Genomic DNA, 19,087 nt, shown 5'->3' on the forward strand with positions numbered 1-19,087 from the left:
AGTTCAGTTGGTTAGAACATCATCCTGATATACCACGAGGCCAAACTGCAAGTTAAAGGCAACAAAACCTTCCTGACCAATTCCTCTTCAAATTTTGATTAATATCTGACAGTATACTGAAAATACCCTTCAGCAACCTCCATCACCCATGGAGATTCTGAGGCACTATACTAAGTTAAACAATGAAGAAAGAGCATTTTTTTTTTTAAATAACAAAAACAGTGAAAAGGAAGGAATGACAGTTATATACAGGACATTTTGTATTCCAGTTTCTGCATTTTAACATAGTGAAGATATAACATGTTAAGAAAATGGTAAAATTTAAACATTTTTTTCTTTCCTTTTCATTAATTTAAGTAGACATTTTAAGCCTAAGATACAGTTTGAGTGATGATGGGGGTAAGTTAAATTCTGTGGAAAAACTACAAAACATGCCAAAAGGAGAAATAAAAAGATTTGGGGGGGGGGGAGGGGGTGCGAGGGAGGAAAAAGAGGTTGTAGCTTTACTATATGTTTTTGCTCACATCTGTAAATTGAATGCAAATTTTCCTAAATTCTGGAATAGTGATGTTAAAAAGTAACTGAGATAAAGAAATCATATGCCAGAGTAGAATTTCAAAATATATTTTACATTTCTAGGATCACACACAAAAAATTCCCTATAAGCATTACCTTAAAACATTTGTTATCAGAAATATAGTTTTGGGAATGAAAATAAACATTTGATAATGTAATAGAAACATAATCAGATATGCTATACATGTGTCATTTTAACACATACTCTTTATGGTACATTTCATATGAGAATGATAAGTTATTTTTACATTATTTATAAAACTGGCAACATGAGTTCCCAGATTTAACTATTTGCCTGGGGGACTCTGGTGCCCACATCCCACATTGGGAAACCACCACATGCACAGATACAGGCTCCCTGCGATCTGGTCAGGTCTCTCTGAAGTTCCCCAGGATGTAGAAGTGGCCCCAGGAGGGAGGTGCTGGGGGGGAGTGAGGGCTGCCCCTCAGCTCAGGGGGCCTACAGGCCACAGGCTGGTTTGGGGAGGGGAGGGGGATTAGGGGTGGATAAGGAAAACTGAACTGGAAGTTAGTTATTCTATTAAGTGATCCACTCCCCACTCTCCCTAAGAAAAGTTAAATTTTTTTTTTAATTTTAAAAATCGAAAGTCTCAAACTTCAGTGAAGTTGTCTTTTAGTACTTTCAGCCAAAAAAAACCCTTAATTCTCTTCATTTTCTGATTTTATGACCATATATCCTGAAGATAGCGTTTTTCTTCTTTTAAAGTAGCCAAAGTTTTCATTGCTTCCAGTTTATCAACTCCAACCTCTTTGCTTATTATTTCCACAAGGGTATCATTTACATCCCTGGCCATATTCTTAGCATCTCTAGAAAAAAGAAATAATAGTACCAATGTTTAACACAGGAATTTTTACCAAATCTTCCTTAATTCATGAACCTAAGGCGCCCCTATCACTACACTTTAGTCCTCCATTTCTCCAGAAAGAGTCCCCCGATGTCTCCCAGACCCAGTCCCGTCACTCCCCCAACACCAGGCCTTCCCACAGTGACCATTCTAACACGCACTGGTCACAGCTTACACTCCTCTCCTTCAATGTCCGTGTCCTGGGAGCGGCCCAAACCTTAAGTGTCGTAGGACCTTCCCATCTGGCTTCTGCTCACCTCTCATTCCCTCCCCAATTCTCAAGTCACAGAGAGGCACTTGCATCCCAAGGGCAATAAGATTTTTTACAGGTCTAAGGCTTCACATGTGTGTGTGTGACTATGCGCACGCACACCCACCCACCCACACACACGCACTGGCAGACCCACTTACTGAGAACGTCCATGTGCCTGGCCCTTCTCTCAATGCTTTGACGTGTCTCAGCTCTGTTCATTTACAGGAAGAGTGAGGTGCCCCCTCCCCAATGCCCTGCAGTCCCCTGCAGAGCATTTGCTATATTGTAGGCATCTGGTCACCTGCTCCCCACCCAGGGAATGCCCTGTCTGGTGGCAGGGATCTCATTTATCTTCATACCTCTCACCATCTGAACAAAGCCAAATACTCAGTAGGCACTTGAATATTTGTTAAATGAAAGAAGTGTTGGACAGGACACTAGCACTTCAGGAACTGAATCTGACCTGCCCCTTACAGTAAAATATATGTTAAAGTCATTTCAGAACTTACATTTCTCTTCCTGTACTTAAGTATCTAATATCTCCTCCCTCCGTGTCTGGGTTATTACCCGATTGGTGCCTTGCTCCTTTAGTAAATATCACTGCCTGCATCCCCTACCTGGCACCTGAGCATGAGGGCTGCTTACCCACACACGTAAATGTAACCGTTCTCATGAAGGAGGAGCCTTGCCAGCTGCTTGCTGTGAAGCTGGATGTTGTCCTGCACATACTTCACTGGGGCTTGCTCCTCCCTGGCAGGAGAGTCTCTTGAGAAGGAAACCTTCAGGTGAGTTAGGATTCCATGCTTATGGAAATGTCTGAGCTCTTCTCTGAAATACACCGGAAGGTTTGTGATTTAAAGTTGAAAAGTCTGCAATGAGAATCGCACCCCCGTGGTTGAGGCAGACAATACTAGAGTTGTAGAGTACCTGAATAAGTAATCCCTCTCCTGATGTCTACAGCCAAAAAACAACCACATCGCCCCATAGTGTCCGTCTGGATGCTGTTCTTGGAGTTTCTCTCTACGTGAAAGAGAAAGGTGAGATGTTTAACTTAAGGAATATGTATATACAACCAATCTCTCTGTTTGGCTAGGAAATTCCACCAGCCAACCCAGAACTGTGCGTAAACTCTACCTTTGAAGTCTCTGAAAGTTCACTCACTGAATTAACATTTTAACGTTTTACTCTCCTCAGGGCACCTCAGCCCTGCAGCAGCCACTGCAATGAGTCAGCGTCTCTGAGCTGTAGACACCTAGGAGCTCTACAGGACATCTTAGTAACACGGAAAATGCAACCACCACATTGTGAAACTTAGACTGACTTCGACATTCAATATTAATGTCAATCGTATGAATAAAATGAACACTTAGTTAATACACTGGAAAGCGGCACAGGGCTTCGAAAGGAAGAACGCTCTGTTGTGGAGTGTCAGAAACGCCGGGCACACCAATGAGACATGCCGAGTGTGTCTGCCATCACTCTTCCGCTTTCTTAAGGTAAAAGAGTAAAATGACAGCAAGATTATGTCCAGATTATGTCCAAATTGCATTACTCTCGTATCTGGGGAACGGTACATAAAAGCTGTTCATTATTTTACGTATGGGGAGAGAAACACATTTTATTTATTTTATTTCAAACAATTCTGTTCTCAGAAAAAATTATATCCATTAGTATCATCCATTGAATATTATAGATGTTTGAGGCTTAACTTTGAAACTTCTGGTGTAATTGGCGCTGTCACCACCAATTTTATCTACTTAATAGATGGGACAGCCTGCACAGCATTACAGCATGAAGCTCTGCTGGAAATGTTGTCTCCAGCAGCGAGTGCCCCAGGGAGAAAAGGAAAGTGCTGCGGTGAGAAGGGAAGCTCCAGCACAAAGTGAATCTCCAGAAGACAGCATCTTTACTTTTCCCATGGTGACAAATTGTTATGCTATCACACATTTGATCATAAATTTTTCAAATAAAAACTTTATAAGCAAAATCCAATACTATCCTAAAAACCAAGGGAGAAACAAAAATGCTCTCTGTTCTATTCCCACCCAGGACCACATGTGCTCACCAGCCAGACGGCGCTTACCTATGCTGCAGGAAACCAATGAAGGGCGCTACTCCAGTTCCCGGACCCACCATGATGATGGGGACGGAGGGGTCATTCGGCAAGTGGAAAGAGTTTGCTGTGCGAGGAGAGATGGATATCTGCAACAGTAACCCAACAGTCATAAGTATGAAAGAAAACCTAGACAAAGCCTATAACCGACATGATATTTGCTAAAGAAAGGAGAAAGTGCAAATTCCCCTAAAAGAAACATCATAAAATTAAACAGCAGCATTACATCTTACTGAAACCACAAACATATTTGTCACTACAGAGAAATAAGCCTGTCTTACACATTTTTATTTTCCATCCACATCTATGGTATTTTAAAAATGACAGGCATGATATTTCTGAGGTAGAACATGACTTATATAATCTTTTTCTAGTTCCATGAATAAGATCTGTTTCCTAGCATGCAACCTATTGCATGCATTTTGGAGATAAGCAGAAACAATGAAGACATGACTCAAGTTTGCACACACAACATTAACATTAAGATGGGGTGAAAGGTTTTAAGTGAAAATTAAGGAACTAAAGGGGAAAGTAAGAGCTTGCTCTGAAGATTTAGAGATTGTGCTACGGTATGCTGGGTCCAATGTTACTAGTGTTTGTGCAAAACTAAAAGAATAAGTGATGGAGACAGATAAAATCTTTTCACTATTTTTCTTCTAAATCATGTGCTGGGGTGCTTACAAGGAAATCAGTTGGTAAATATACTTCTTTCCAGGTTCACTTTGCCACATGCCCAAGTTATGCTGGGTGAACACTAAGAGTTAAAAACATAGGAATCCACTCTATAGTCCAAGCTTACTGTATATATTTCAACCTTGAATTCAAGGAAAATCATATGAAATTCATCGACAGGACTTACTTTTTAAGAGAAGAATTGGCAGAGCTGTGTCAAATCATTGTTCTCATTTTGGAATGAGACCGTAATTAATATCTCCTTAGTCCAGGGGTCCTCAAACTTTTTAAACAGGGGGCCAGTTCACTGTCCCTCAGACCGTTGGAGGGCCAGACTATAGTTTAAAAAAACAACTATGAACAAATTCCTATGCACACTGCACATATCTTATTTTGAAGTAAAAAAACAAAACAGGAACAAATACAATATTTGTATTTGCATGTGGCCCGCGGGCCGTAGTTTGAAGACCCCTCAAATGAGTCTATTCATTTGACTCATTTAACAATTTTATTGAAGGTACTCAGTATGAAAAGTATGAGGAATAGAGAAAGGAGCAAAACCAAATCCATCTTCATGGGACTCACATTCTAGTGGGTGGAAAAGACAATCAACAAACACATATCCCTAGAATGAGTCATTAAGTCTCACAAAACAAAATAAGGCGGACACGATGGGCATGGCAGGGATGGCTAGTGAGAGCCTGCTCTCTATGTTCTAGGTGCTGCGAGGAGACCAGAGCAGCAGCCGGCTCTTGCTGCAGTAAGTCTCAGAGGGTCCACAGCACCACACACTCTGGCTCTCTTTAAAGGCTGCAGGTAGGCTCTGCTACCTGGATTTCCTTCACTTGGGATCTCGCCCAAGGAGCAGGCCTGGCCTGGACGGACAATCCTGTCCTTACGTCAGAGGGAAGACTGAGGGAAGAAGTCACACCACACCACCAGGTCCTGCTTGGATGTGGCAGAGGTTAAACATTAATGGGCGGGTGGGCAGGAATAACTGTGAACAGTTGTATCACCTACCAGCGGGGGGAGGGTCATGCCCTTAACATTCTCCACACTTTCTAATAGCATATGGTATACTAAGCACCATGAAACTTAGTGTTAAATTGTATCCTTTCTACATGCACCTCTGGCTCTGCATACTGGGTAGTCAATAAAAATCTTTTAAATTAGGGAAAGACAGAGGGGAAAAAGGGCAGAAGGAAAGAAAGAATAGGGGAAAGGCACCCCTGCTGAGTGTTTGTGACACATTATGGATATATTTTATTTTTTAACTCTTTGGAGATTATCAGCTATTTTTTATATGATCATGAAGTGACATAATACTTTGACATTAGTACTATTTTTTCTTCAAAAAAGGAATTTTCTCAGGTTCTCAATATTTTGTTGTGACATAATAAATATAGGAGTTTGGAGGGGGGAGGAGAGGAACAGATGGAGACAGACAGATAGACAGACACACACGAGTAAAGCACCTCTGTTTCAGGCAGCAGACTGAGAAAATACTAAGTTAAAGGGCAATTTCAACCAGCAGGCTTCTTGTAGGCACTATCAAGTATATACCAGAGGTCTTAATTCCCTAAGGGCTGTGACCTTTTCAACTCCAATAACGTAGTAACCACCAGTCATAAGATAATGCTACAAATGACACAGCCATTTCTTCAATGCCATGGAGAAAGAAGACTTCACAATAAAGCCTGAAGTTTTTTTGTTTTGTTTTTTAAATTTCAGTCTTCCTTATGGGCTTGGAGGGACAACTTTAAATTGCTGCCTATGCATGTGGTCTTGAATGAGATTCTGCTGAGTGCTATATCAAAATATAAAAGATGTCACTACATCTAGATAGAAATATGTCCAGTTTGTTTCTAATAAATCAAATAAAATTTTCCTCTATGGGTTTTAAAAGTGATCCTCCACAGTTTCCTCACTAACAGCACTAATTCCGAATCTACACACCATGGCTGACAAAAAGGTAGGGGCAGGGGCAAGTGAAACTCCTACCACCCAGACTGAAGGACATAAAATCAGTCTCTGTCAATTGAGGAATTATTTTAGGAATTATTATTCCTAAAAGGAATTATTTGGGACACAGGATACAGCCTAAACATAAAATGAGGCTGTTTTTAATATTCACCTGACTCATCCTGTGCCAATCTACCAAGAATATTCACAGAAGTCTTCTATGAATATGACAAGCAAAGAGAAAGACTGTATCATATAAAATTCATGCTTACACATTTATGAAATGCATGGACTACTTAACAGGGAGTGAAAGCAATGTTTTCCAACAGCGATTTAAAAATTCAAGTATGGCATAATCTAATGGATAATGCAGGGAGACGACATGTTCTTTCTAACTAGGCAAAAAACATCATTTCAGTGATGCCAACACTGCACACTCCTAGCACCTGTGGAGCGATGGCTTTCCCGCCGTCTGCATGGGATGCATGCCTGTTCGGCTGAAGAACTGATTCAACCAACGTGGCCAGCCAGCCTGTGCACACGCCTCGCCGCAGAACCACGGGTGTGGTGTTGGACAGAAACTCCACGATGTTGAAAACAAAGTGAAGCTTCCCTGGGTGAGACAGACTTGAGCTGCAAAGACACACACATTTTTAAACACTGTTAAGACTAAAACATTCAGGCCAAACTAAGTTTTGGGGTTTTTTTGTTGTTGTTTTTTAAATATATTTTACTGATTTTTTACAGAGAGGAAGGGAGAGGGATAGAGAGTTAGAAACATTGATGAGAGAGAAACTTCCATCAGCTGCCTCCTGCATACCCCCTACTGGGGATGTGCCCACAACCAAGGTACACGCCCTTGACCGGAATTGAACTTGGGACCCTTCAGTCCGCAGGCCGACACTCTATCCACTGAGCCAAACCGGTTAGAGCCTAAGCTTTTTTTATTGCAGTGAGAACACAGGGAGGGGCAAAGTAGGTTTAGTTGTGAGTACAAGAAACAGAATTATTTTTGTGTTATTACTGATAAGTTATTGTATTATTTCCATATGAACAACTGTAAACCTACTTTTGCTCCTCCCTGTATTCCCTTGAGCGCGAATGTACCTTCTGACTCCTCTGAGAGAAGAATTCTGTTGCTACTTAAAAGTCTCCCCCACCCCCACATTTTGTGATAACATTCTGGGAAGTTTCTAATAACCTGTTTGCCTTCAAGACTAGATAAGATTCATACACTTTTCCCGCTCCTCCCCACCCTTACCCACTGCCCCATGAAGGCCGCTGGGCACACAACAATGGTGGCAGGAGGAGGACCTAGAGAAGTGGGAGCATGGCCCCACTGAAGAGCCCCTACTCTGACCTCGGGGAGGATGGGAGACTTGACACTGGTCAGCTTCACTCCTCGTTCTGCCTGCTATTGTCACCACAATCGGGTAAGATTTCACTGAATAAATGCGAAGGATTTGGAAGTTGGACTTCCATAACATTTTGGGAGGAAAATACTATATATCATGTTAATAAATATCAGTACCTTGCACATGAATATGGTCTGGGCTGGAGCTTAGGAAGGTGTTCTAGAAAAAAATAAAAATAAGCAATCATTAATTCACAGCTACTGAAAATAAATGCTACATAAGGGATAAAAAAATTCAAGTTCTCATTTGATTTTTATTTTATTTAGAATATTAAAAATAATTTGTTTTAGCCCTAGCCAGTTTGGTTCAGTGGATAGAGCATCAGCCTGAGGACTGAAGGGTCCCAGGTTCAATTCCAGTCAAGGGCACATGCCCAAGTTGTGGACTTGATCCCCAGTGGAGGACTGTGGAAGGCAGCCGGTCAGTAATTCTCTCTCATCATTGATGTTTCTGTCTCTCTCTCTCTCTCCCTTCCTCTCTGAAATCAATAAAAATATATTAAAAAAAGTTTTAGTTTTAAATAATATTTTAAGCACATGTAAATGCACAATGTAAAATATTATTGAAAGGAAAAAAAAAGAAACAATAAAATACTATTGAATACTTTTCTCCAATTCCTAAAGTAAACTAGATTTACTGTATTTTCTCAATCTGAAATCAGTATTTCTACCTAAGGGCTGATTTCTAAAACTAAAGGATGTTACAGAATAGGGTCCATGAGTGTAGGTAAGGGTCAAGGAACCCATTAAATTTTCTGAGTGTATGTGTGCAGCTTTCTGAGGGGAGTGTTCAGTTTTCAGATTTGAAGTAAGATCATGACCCCAGAAAGATTAAAGACCACTATTTTACAAATTATGGGAACTACTGAGGCTTAAAATATTTTTCCTTCTTATATTTACATTCTAGTAAAAAAAAAAAAAAAACAAAGGGGAGGGTGGGATAGGCACTTTAAATCAGGTTATCCAGAAACATAGTGGTTTCAAGATACATAGGCACTTTTAAAGAAGGTTAAGAAATCAGTATTTGAATATCTAATCATGCGCTAACAAGCTTTGGAATTTTTCAATTTTATCTTTGTAATAACTTTCAAAGTCATATTGGTAATAGTAAAAATTTTCAATGTCATATTTGTTATAGTTACTTAGCAAAAATTTGGAAAGACCTTTCTAAAATGGCTTAGTTTTAAGAAATATAAAAAGGTTTCATACAGGGCTCAAATTTTTTATATAACTACTAGAGACCCGGTGCACAAAATTTGTGCACTGGGGGATGGGGGGTTGGTGTCCCTCAGCCCGACCTGTGCCTTCTCCTGTGAGGAGCAGGCCTAAGCAGTCAGTTGGACATCCTTAGTGCTACTGAGAAGGTGGGAGAGGCTCCCACCACCACAGCTGCACTCACCAGCCACGAGCCCAGCTTCTGGCTGAGCAGCACTTCCCCTGTGGGAGCACACTGATCACCAGGGGGCAGCTCCTGCGTTGAGCGTCTGACCCCTTGTGGTCAGTGTGCATCATACCAACCGGTCGTTCTGGGGTTGGGCCAAAACTGGCTCTCTGACATCCCCCGAGGGCTTCCGGATTGCAAGAGGGCACAGGCCAGGCCGAGGGAGCCCACCGGTGCATGATCAGGGCTGTGGAGGGATATGGGAGGTTGACAGCTGGGGAGGGACCGTGGGAGGGCTCCAGGGCGTGTCTGGCCCATCTCGCTTAGTTCCGATCAGCTGGACCCCAGCAACAAGCTAACCTACTGGTCAAAGCATCTGCCCCCTGGTGGTTAGTGCACATCCTAGCAACTGGTAGACCGGTCAACTGTTTGCCCCTTGGTGGTCAGTGCACGTCATAGCGAGCGGTTGAGTGGCCTTAGCATATCATTAACATATTCTGCTTTGATTGGTTGAACGGCTGACAGGACAGTTAGCATATTAGGCTTTTATTAATAGGGTGTAATAAATGATATATAAAAGTTTTAAAAGGTAGTTGGAAATCCATAAAAAGAAACACACTTTACTATGATTGAGAGTTTCCCAAGACTTCATACGACTTCCCTGCACGTGTTCTGAATGTTACCCCAAGCCCTCTATTAGCCTAAAAAACGCAAATAAAAAGGCGGGAGTATTTGTGTGAACACAGAAGTAGGGAAGAGCAGCCTCATTTGGTAACACTTTTGAGGAGGGGAAAGAGATCAAAATACTAAGAAATGTAAGGAACAAGAAAGCAGGGCTGACTTGTACAGGAGAGGGTCCTAAAATGTACTGGCATCAAAAGGCACCTTGCTGGCCCAACAGTAAAAAGTACAATACACGTTTCCTGCCACCAAAGATAAATGCAAATTTTGGGGATTTTATAAGTATCACTACAGGTACAGAGAGCAGATGACAAAATTGTAAGCATAGGGAAATAAGAGTCACCGAGACTCCACTGAAAGTCCCTTCCTCCCCTGGACCAGGTCCTCAGAGAGAATCTTCTGTGGAGTTTGAGAACCCCAATAGACAGTATGAACAAAAAACAGGACCAACTTACATGTGAATATTCTGTGACAGGTCTCCCCCAGCTTAACACCTAGAAACACCCTAAATAATGCCCCTTGTCCTGGGAGGACATGATGAGTCCGCCCTTTGCTCTTAAAGAACCCTAATTCTGGACTTGCACACAAAATGTTTCCTTCTGCTTCCTGCACACAAAGCACTTCCTGCACACCTCATCAACCGCCATCAATTAAATATAATGTTCATTATTTTTTTAAATCATTTTTTTCTTAGAAAGCTCGTTTTTAGATAAAATTTAGAAAAATGCTTTCTGAAAAACAGTAAAATTAAAATACACCGAATGCTGAGCAAAAAAGATTTGGGGGATGTCTATAATACTGACAATAATAAAAAAGAGAGGCTATATTAAGAGAGAAAATGATGGTGACAACAGAAGAAAAAGGAAAGAAAAAAGCTTGGGAGAGGGATTCTTTCTGACTTCTAGAAGGCAGTTCTGATGTCACGACGCCTGGAAGACAAACTGTTAAGATGTTTACCTCCTGCTCACAGATCATTCAGACGTGTCCCGCATAGAATTCAAAGAGCCACATGCCAGCAGCCATTGTTCTTTAGCACCAAAAGCTGCCCTGGAGCTCAGGGCCATGACCATGACCACTCACCGAGTAGGAGGCTGAGCGGAGGCTGGCAGGACGGGAAGGCGAGCAGAAGGTCTAACAAGCTGGCACAGGCATCCCTCACAAAACGGTTATAATCGGCCGCTCCCTGTCGGCTGCACAGCTCCTGCAGCCTTCGCTTTTCCGCACCATCACTGGTACAGTCCACAAGGGCTCGCAGAAATGCCTGTGACCCAAGCAAAGGAAGCAGACTTAAATTTCCACGTGCTCTGGGGTTATGGCTATTATACTGTCTGTTAGCATCTACCTGGGAATGTGCCCGATTATCCAAGGAAAAGTGAGAGAGCCACTACAAGTGTGGTCAGAAAAAGAAAATTTACTTTGCTTATTTGCTTTGTCAGCCTGTTAAGAAAACCCACGTTTATGTTCTATTTTTGTTTACCTTTCTTATGTCCTAAACCGACCTCCTCAGTCAAAAGTATGATCTCAAATTACATGTCAGGTGTATCTGAGTCAAAATGACCAAGAAGTCTCATAACTCAACATTTTGTCTCAGGACGCAACACTGTTCTTGTCTTAGCTGATGATGACAACCTAGACTTCTACATTTATTTGGCAACTGTTAAGTGCTTTTGATGTGATAGGCACTGGGACAAAATGACACCTACCTAGCCTGTAAGGGTTCACAGCTAGTGAGAGCAACAGAAGTCAAGGAGTAATAAGCGTGCAAGAGGCTACCTCCCCCAAAGGGGCACACACAGGATGTTAGGACTTCACAGAATGCAAGCCTGAGCTGAAGGCTGGCCACAGGGGAGTGAAGAAAGCTAAACAGATGGCATGGCTACATGAAGGCACGGGACCATGTGCAGTTCAATCTGGGTGCAGAGGAATGTGGACATGAGGCTGAAGGGACAGAGGGTGAGAACATCCAACGCCCTGCAGTATGTGGACACTTAGTCACTCAGATTCATTGTAGAAAGAGGAAAATATGAACAAATAAAGCAAAACAAAGTCTTGAAGCCAAAGTCCAAACACTTGGGCAAAAGACCTAATATGCTAATAACATCTTACGATTCCAACGCACAATTCCAAGCTTATCCATTCAATGGCAAACACAGCTCTTACTACTCAAGGTTATTTAGGATGAAAGCACTTCAGCAAGTTATTTGCATCAAATCCTATCTGAAATGCTAATGGATGCTGCTACTTTTTATTCCACGGTTCAGACATCGTGTGTCCTGGACTCCCTCAACAGGGTAGACTAGATTGCTGCTCTTGTGGGGTCACGGGTTTCCACGGGCTCAGTTATGAACTTGCCTAAATGATCCAGAGACTAACACATCACATGGCTTTCTCAAAGTGCCAGACACAATGCCAATCACACAACAAGCACTCGGGAAACGCAGTAGAATGAATAAACATCCAAGACTCTGGAGGAATCTATGGTAAGGTAATAACATTTACCTGTAACACTTTGCATCAATTTCTCAAATCAATGAAAATCCTAAATTACAGTAAAACAATGGCAATTGTAAATCCTTTAAGTTATTTTTCACTTTAGAATTATAAAAACTTTATTGGCACTAAAATAGGATATACGGCACTGTTTGTAGAAAATAAGCTGACAAACATTAGAAAAAATTTAAAATACAAGTATTTTTAAAGTAGCAATTCTACTCCAAAAAATTTGTGTAAAATAATATTTCAAACAGGTGGCAAAGATGAATATAGTGAAAGAATGTTCACCGGGGTTTTTAAAAATATATATATTTTTATTGATTTCAGAGAGGAAGGGAGAGGGAGAGAGAGATAGAAACATTAATGATGAGAGAGAATCATTGATCGGCTGCCTCCTGCACAGCCCTTACTGGGGATAGAGCCTGCAACCCGGACATGTGCCCTTGACTGGAATCCAACCTGGGACCCTTCAGTTGGTAGGCCGATGCTTTATTCACTGAGCCAAACCAACTAGGGCCACCTGGTTTGTTTGTTTTTAATAGTGAAAAACTGGAAAGAACCAACTGCCCATGATTAAGTCAGTAATTTAATTATGGTGCATCCATGTCATCTGTTATTTTATCTCTAATAATCTTTCCATGTTATGGTATACAAACTCCTGATTTCTTTTTAGATAAAAAACCGCACGTTACAGAATGGTATGTATACTAAAGCACCTAATTTTTTTTTTTAACAAAACAAAATTCAAGCATTAACTCTGAGGATTTGATTATAAGGGACTTTTGCTTCCTGAGCTAGCTATTTTTGTATCTTGAATGTTTACAATGAGCATATTACTTTTGTAGTAAGAAAAAATATATATATAAAGGCTTACATACTTTATGAAATTCTAAAGCTTTCAGCACAGTGAATCCTAAATTTGCTCATATCATGTCAAGGATTGAACCTTTCTCTAGAGTAGCTTGCTTCCCAAAGGTGACAAATGCAATAAACACATTAATAAAACAGAATAAAAACTGCACCATTAGCCTAATAACAGCACTGTTTATGCTCACTGGTCATACCAGTTTGGCAAAGCACAGGATGTAAAATTTTACTCCTTAACATCATTTGAGGGAAATGGTTAGAAGAAAACTGTTACAATATTTTTTAAAAATATAGCTCTGGGCCTAACACTGACATCTAGTGGACAGTTCTATCTTCAAATTCATCTAAATATCAATGTAGCCTACCAAAACCTTTCAATACTTCCTGAAGAATTCGGACTTAACAATAAATATGTCCATAGTTTTACATAAAAGGAAGCTTAACAACATTAATTAGGTGACAAGTGGGGTGGGGGAGGGGGAGCCTACACTCTCCTATGTTTCTTGCCCTCTTTTAGAGAGACAAGCTGTCAATGTGAAGTTGGATAACACAAGATCATCATCTAGGGTCACTTTCATCACTAATGTGCTACATCAAGTTAATGTCCAGTAAAAGACTAACAAAAAACCCTATATAACAAATCTTGTTTCAATAGAAAACATAAAATTTAAATGTAATCACAATATAAAAATATTTGCCTATGACAACTGTAAAGATTCTACACACCTTTGGGAATTAATTTTGAAAGCATGCTGTGAAGATCCTATTTTCTAAGCCTTCAAAGGGCAGTTACCAGGTCTATTTAATAAACCACAGAGCTAAGCATATTTGTAAACAGTTCCCCAAAGAAGAAAGAAAAGTACCTTTTTAGGGACTGCTCGTATTTCGAGGCACCAGGTAAGAATGAACTGGAGAGAACATCTCTCGGGTATATGCTGGGGCAAGGCTGCTCCTTTTCAGGGAGACAGGAAGGCATTCGTGACACAGAAAATAAACAGTAAAATGTTTTGCATTCCTAAAAACATAAGTAACAGTAATGCCTTACATTATAGTGTTACAGGTAGGATTTGTGACATTGTTTATTCAGTCAAAAAATTTCCCCAAAATAAATACAGCAGAAAAACGTACCTTACCAAAAAAAATAAAAGAATAACAAATTCAATAGCTATCACGACCAAATCTAGGTATGCCAAATAAAAAAGGAAAGAAAATTACCCAAAACCAAGGAACAGAAAGCTAACTGTGGCAGTGGTCTGTTAACATCGTGTGTGATTCTCAAAAAGAAAGGTAGAATTGACTGAGCTCAAGTTCAAGACTAAGAAATAACAACAACAAAAATAACTTCCTTTAATTATGAATAAAAGCAATTATTTATATTAAATAATATGCCATGATAAACATAATAGGAAAACAATTTTTTTTTTAAATATATTTTATTGATTTTTTTACAGAGAGGAAGGGAGAGAGATAGAGAGTTAGAAACATCGATGAGAGAGAAACATCGATCAGCTGCCTCCTGCACATCTCCTACTGGGGATGTGCCCGCAACCACGGTACATGCCCTTGACCGGAATCGAACCTGGGACCTTTCAGTCCACAGGCTGATGCTCTATCCACTGAGCCAAACCGGTTTCAGTGGAAAACAATTTTTTTAAAAAGTTCGTATAATAAAAACGTTTTTCTTGTATGACACTTTAATATGTGAACTTAGAAACAAAATGATATTTATTTATTTATTTATTTTTTATAGCAAAGGTGGAAATTTATTAAAGAACAAGTACAGACTCCCACGTAGGGAGGGGGAAGAGTCCCACAGAACGAACTCCCACGTGGGGAGGGGGAAAGGGTCCCCAAAATAATGTTTATTGCAAAAAGCAAACCAACAAATCAGCCCAACTAACCAACCTGCTTCTCTAAGACCAGTTACATTCCCTTTTAACGTCGGTAAGTGTCCAATAAGCATAAAATGCACCATCATCTCACTCTGTAACTGACGTGAAGGTCAAGAATCCCGTAACACCAGCCAGGGCCTGGCATGTGGCTGACCCTCTGGTGCTGAATGGGAGCCTGGGAGGAGGTGCATTTGCATTTGCCACCTCTGATTTGTTGGCCCAAGGACACCTGAAGAAAGAGATCAGGGACATACCTTTCTTCTTGGTGTCAGCCTTAATTTTCAAGAGGACAAGGTGTTCCCTTTGGTCTGTGAGCTGCAATCTTTGGAGTAGGCTTTGTACCTCAGAGTCACTGTTGGGACAGATCAAGTTGAAGGCATCCCCAGGCTGGTAGGAAAAATCTGTTTTCTAGATAAGAACCAACAAAAAAATCTCAAATTAATTAAAGATTTCAGTTATGCACAACAAAATCATAGTTTTATTATAATGACCATTTTAACACATAAAGTAGAAAAAAATGATTCTAATTGTAAAAAAGCTAACAAGACCAATAAACTGAAGGAACATACTTTATCAGGAGTTATTTTAAAAATGAAATTCCACATTTATCCAATATTTTGCTTTATATCATTGAGTATTTACAGAATAAAAATGAAGAACTTCTTCATTTTCTAAAGAGTAAGGGACCTCAGTAAGTTAGTAATCCATGTATAAAAACTCTCCTATGAAAACATACACACATATATACACAGGCACACACACATTATGAACAAAAGAAACTATTCCAGGCCGTCTGTATTAGTTTTTAATTTCCTTCTGTTACTCTTTTCCTTTGGGGAGAAATAGAGTGGGAGAGAACACTATTCTATCCTTCACTAGTTGACAATGTTATACCATCTGGCTGTGAACACACATAGGCTGGATAGGAGCCACTTCCCACTGCCTGTTTATTACACAGGCCGGGGTCCTGCAAGGGGCCTCTGACCACACAGGCTCACACCCCTAGCCTGCGAGAGAGACAGACTGGACCCACCAAGTGGCCAACTCTTTGCCTCTTTATGAGGACAAAAGTGTAGAACAGCAGAATATTCTTAATATTCCATGTTGTTAAATATTCTGTACACATCAAAACGTTTTATTTGATGAGTACAAAATATTTAACAACATGGAATATTAAGAACTTTCAAAACAAATAAATAAGCAAAAATTTGATGCCTGTTGTATTTCTTTTTTACTATTAGGAAACTCAATTAAATCTACGTTAAGTCTGGATACACCCTAATTTTTCTGAAATCACAACCCACTGCACTTCCCAGGACCTTCATCAAAATAGAGGTTTGAGTTATAAGACTTGGAAGAAGTACTCAGGTATTGAGGTCTCAGGATTATCCATCAGTTTCTTGAGTAATGGATTGGGGGATCATTGAAGAGAGGCTTGTGGATGGAGTTCAGAGATAAAGTACATGTTGCTTCCTGAAACTGCAGAAAATATTTATATAATCATTTCTCTGGAAAGGGGGTCAGTGATTGTTTTTTTTCTTCAGATTCTCAAAGGAATGAGAATTAGTACTGAAAAATGAACTTTTCTATGACTGTGTAGTCTGAACTCTATTTCCAGCTAGCTGGCTGATCTCAGGTAATCAGCTTTCTTTCAGGCTCTTCTCATATGGAAAATACTGTTGTGATTCCATGATTCTTTCTTGGCTTAATGTGTAAGGCAGCAACACTATTCCCAATCTGATTCCCCTCCAGAGGCACTGCTCACTTTAGGCCCTCCCAGAGTGAGGAGAAAACAGGTGTGAGTGGGAAGAAGTATGATGGGTTAAGGATAAAAGGCAGGTGTCCTGTCAGACTCACTCTTCCTGAGTGTACATTCTAGAACACCACACAAGTCTCTCTGCACTTCTCAACAACATAACTGTGCTGAGAAATAAATTCTGCAACTTACTGAAATGTCCAATTCTACTAGAAGAGTGGTTTTTATGGCATCATTTGTAGTCAGCTGAACTGCCTTTGAAACTGGAACTTGAAAAACTGGATCCACTGAAGTCACAGATTCTTGGCTTTCCTCCTTGAGAAACAAATGTGATAAAATATGACTAAATGCAATTTTCAATAATACCATTGCTTCACTTCGTGACTAGGTGAGATCTATAGGATCTTATAAAGTATCCAGGCTATTTACGTATTCTTCTTTGAGGTAAGTGATTACACACAGATGCTCCTCCATCTTTCAGAAGAGAAGCTCACCTATACTTTAAGTGCCTTGTCTGTTAGACTTTAGAATTTCTGAGATATGGATACCAGATACTAGCATCCTCATGTAAATGTCCAATAGTCTTCCTAATAAGCTATGCAGAAGGAAACGGCATGCATGCATATTTTAGGGAGGTGATTCTGAAGGAAATGACAGATGTTTAAGACAGGAAGATGTCTGTCTGGATGGTCAAAAGAACCCTCAGTTGTGGGCAATGATGTTTAACAGAGCTTTCTCGATAACAAGAATGTTCCCTACTAGCCAATAAGGAGCGCTAGTCCCATGTGCCCACTGAACACTGGAAATATGGCTAGTGTGATTAAGAAACTGGATTCTTTATTTCATTTAATTTTCAAGAATTTACATTTAAGTGGCCACACATGCTAGTGGTGCTTGTATTAGACAGCACAGATCCTGGGAAACTATAAAGAAATCCAATTCTGTACCATCTTTACACCTTTTCCAACTTGACGTTTCCAAGTTCTAATTAAAACAACAACAACAAATAATCTAATAAAAATTAGGCAAAGGACCTTAATTGACATATCTCCAAAGAGGACATACAGATGACCAACAGACATATGAAAAGATGCTCAATGTCACTAATCATCAAAAAAATGCAAATTAAAATCACAATAAGATATCACCTCATACCTACCAGAATGAGTACCATCAATAAATCAACAAGTAAGTGTTGGAGAGTATGTGGAGAAAAGGGAACCCTTGAACACTGTTGGTGGAAATGTAGATTAGTGCTGCTACTGTGGAAAACAGTATGGAGTTACCTCAAATAATTAAAAATGGAATATTGCCTTATGACCCAGAAATTCCACTTCTGGGAATATATTCGAAGAAACCAGAAACATTAATTCAAAAGAATATATGCACCCCTATATTCACGGCAGCGTCCTATATAATAAAAGAGAAACATGTAAATGGATGTCCCTCTGCTACACTCACCAGCTAATCAGGAGTATGCAAATTAACCCAACAAAGATGGCAGGTTAATTTGCATACATAGGCACTGGGCGGAGAGCAGAGCAGGAGAGCTGGTAGCTTGGGGGGACGTGGCTCCCTCGGTCGCTCCCCCATGCCGCCGGGCAGAGAACAGAGCAGGAGAGCCAGAGGCTTGGGGGAACATGGCTCCTTCGGTCGCTCCCAGCAACCGAGGGAGCCATGTTCCCCCAAGCCGCCAGGTGGAGAGCAGAGCGGGAGAGCTGGCAGAGAGTGGAGCAGCCTGGGGATCTTGGCTCCCCAAGCCGCCAGACGGAGAGCAGAGAGGGAGAGCTGGCGGCTTGGAGGACTTGGCAGAGTGGGAGGCTGTGGGACAGAGACAGAGCAGGAAGGGAAAACCAAGAGTGCGGGGAGCACCAGGAATTCTGGGAATAGTAGTTCTGGTGGCAGCCCCAGGACCTAAAGCGGAAGCCCAGAGCACGGGGAGCATCAGGAATGCTGGGAATTGTAGTTCTGGTGGCAGACAGATCTCCTAGAGACACTGGAGCAAAGTGAGCCTGGAGCAAGTTACTGTTGGGGGGTGGGATGGAAGGAAAGCAAAGGTGAGAGACATAAGTAAAATCAGAGTGTCTAGGAAAAATTAAAGTGAAGATATCTTAAAACTTCCAGGAAATCTCCACCAATGGAGCAAAGAAAAAAAAAAAAG

General features: G+C 40.7%; 1 protein-coding gene across 1 annotated transcript in view; it reads right to left on the reverse strand.

Annotated features, from left to right (window-relative positions):
• Positions 1 to 213: 213 nt before the first annotated feature.
• Positions 214 to 19,087, reverse strand: part of MTRR (5-methyltetrahydrofolate-homocysteine methyltransferase reductase) — a 31,587-nt gene continuing 12,713 nt past the window's right edge. Inside the window, exons 6-15 of the mRNA XM_081088884.1 lie at positions 17,119 to 17,241; positions 15,425 to 15,578; positions 14,142 to 14,230; positions 10,999 to 11,179; positions 7,974 to 8,016; positions 6,889 to 7,075; positions 3,779 to 3,897; positions 2,623 to 2,715; positions 2,341 to 2,523; positions 214 to 1,404 (exon numbers count right to left, since the gene is read on the reverse strand). Coding sequence (XP_080945010.1) covers positions 1,260 to 1,404; positions 2,341 to 2,523; positions 2,623 to 2,715; positions 3,779 to 3,897; positions 6,889 to 7,075; positions 7,974 to 8,016; positions 10,999 to 11,179; positions 14,142 to 14,230; positions 15,425 to 15,578; positions 17,119 to 17,241 — 1,317 coding nt within the window. The 3' untranslated portion in view covers positions 214 to 1,259. The remainder of the gene's footprint in view (positions 1,405 to 2,340; positions 2,524 to 2,622; positions 2,716 to 3,778; positions 3,898 to 6,888; positions 7,076 to 7,973; positions 8,017 to 10,998; positions 11,180 to 14,141; positions 14,231 to 15,424; positions 15,579 to 17,118; positions 17,242 to 19,087) is intronic.

Source organism: Myotis nattereri, assembly GCF_964212035.1.
Source record: "Myotis nattereri genome assembly, chromosome: 4".
Classification (NCBI taxonomy): Eukaryota; Metazoa; Chordata; class Mammalia; order Chiroptera; family Vespertilionidae; genus Myotis; species Myotis nattereri.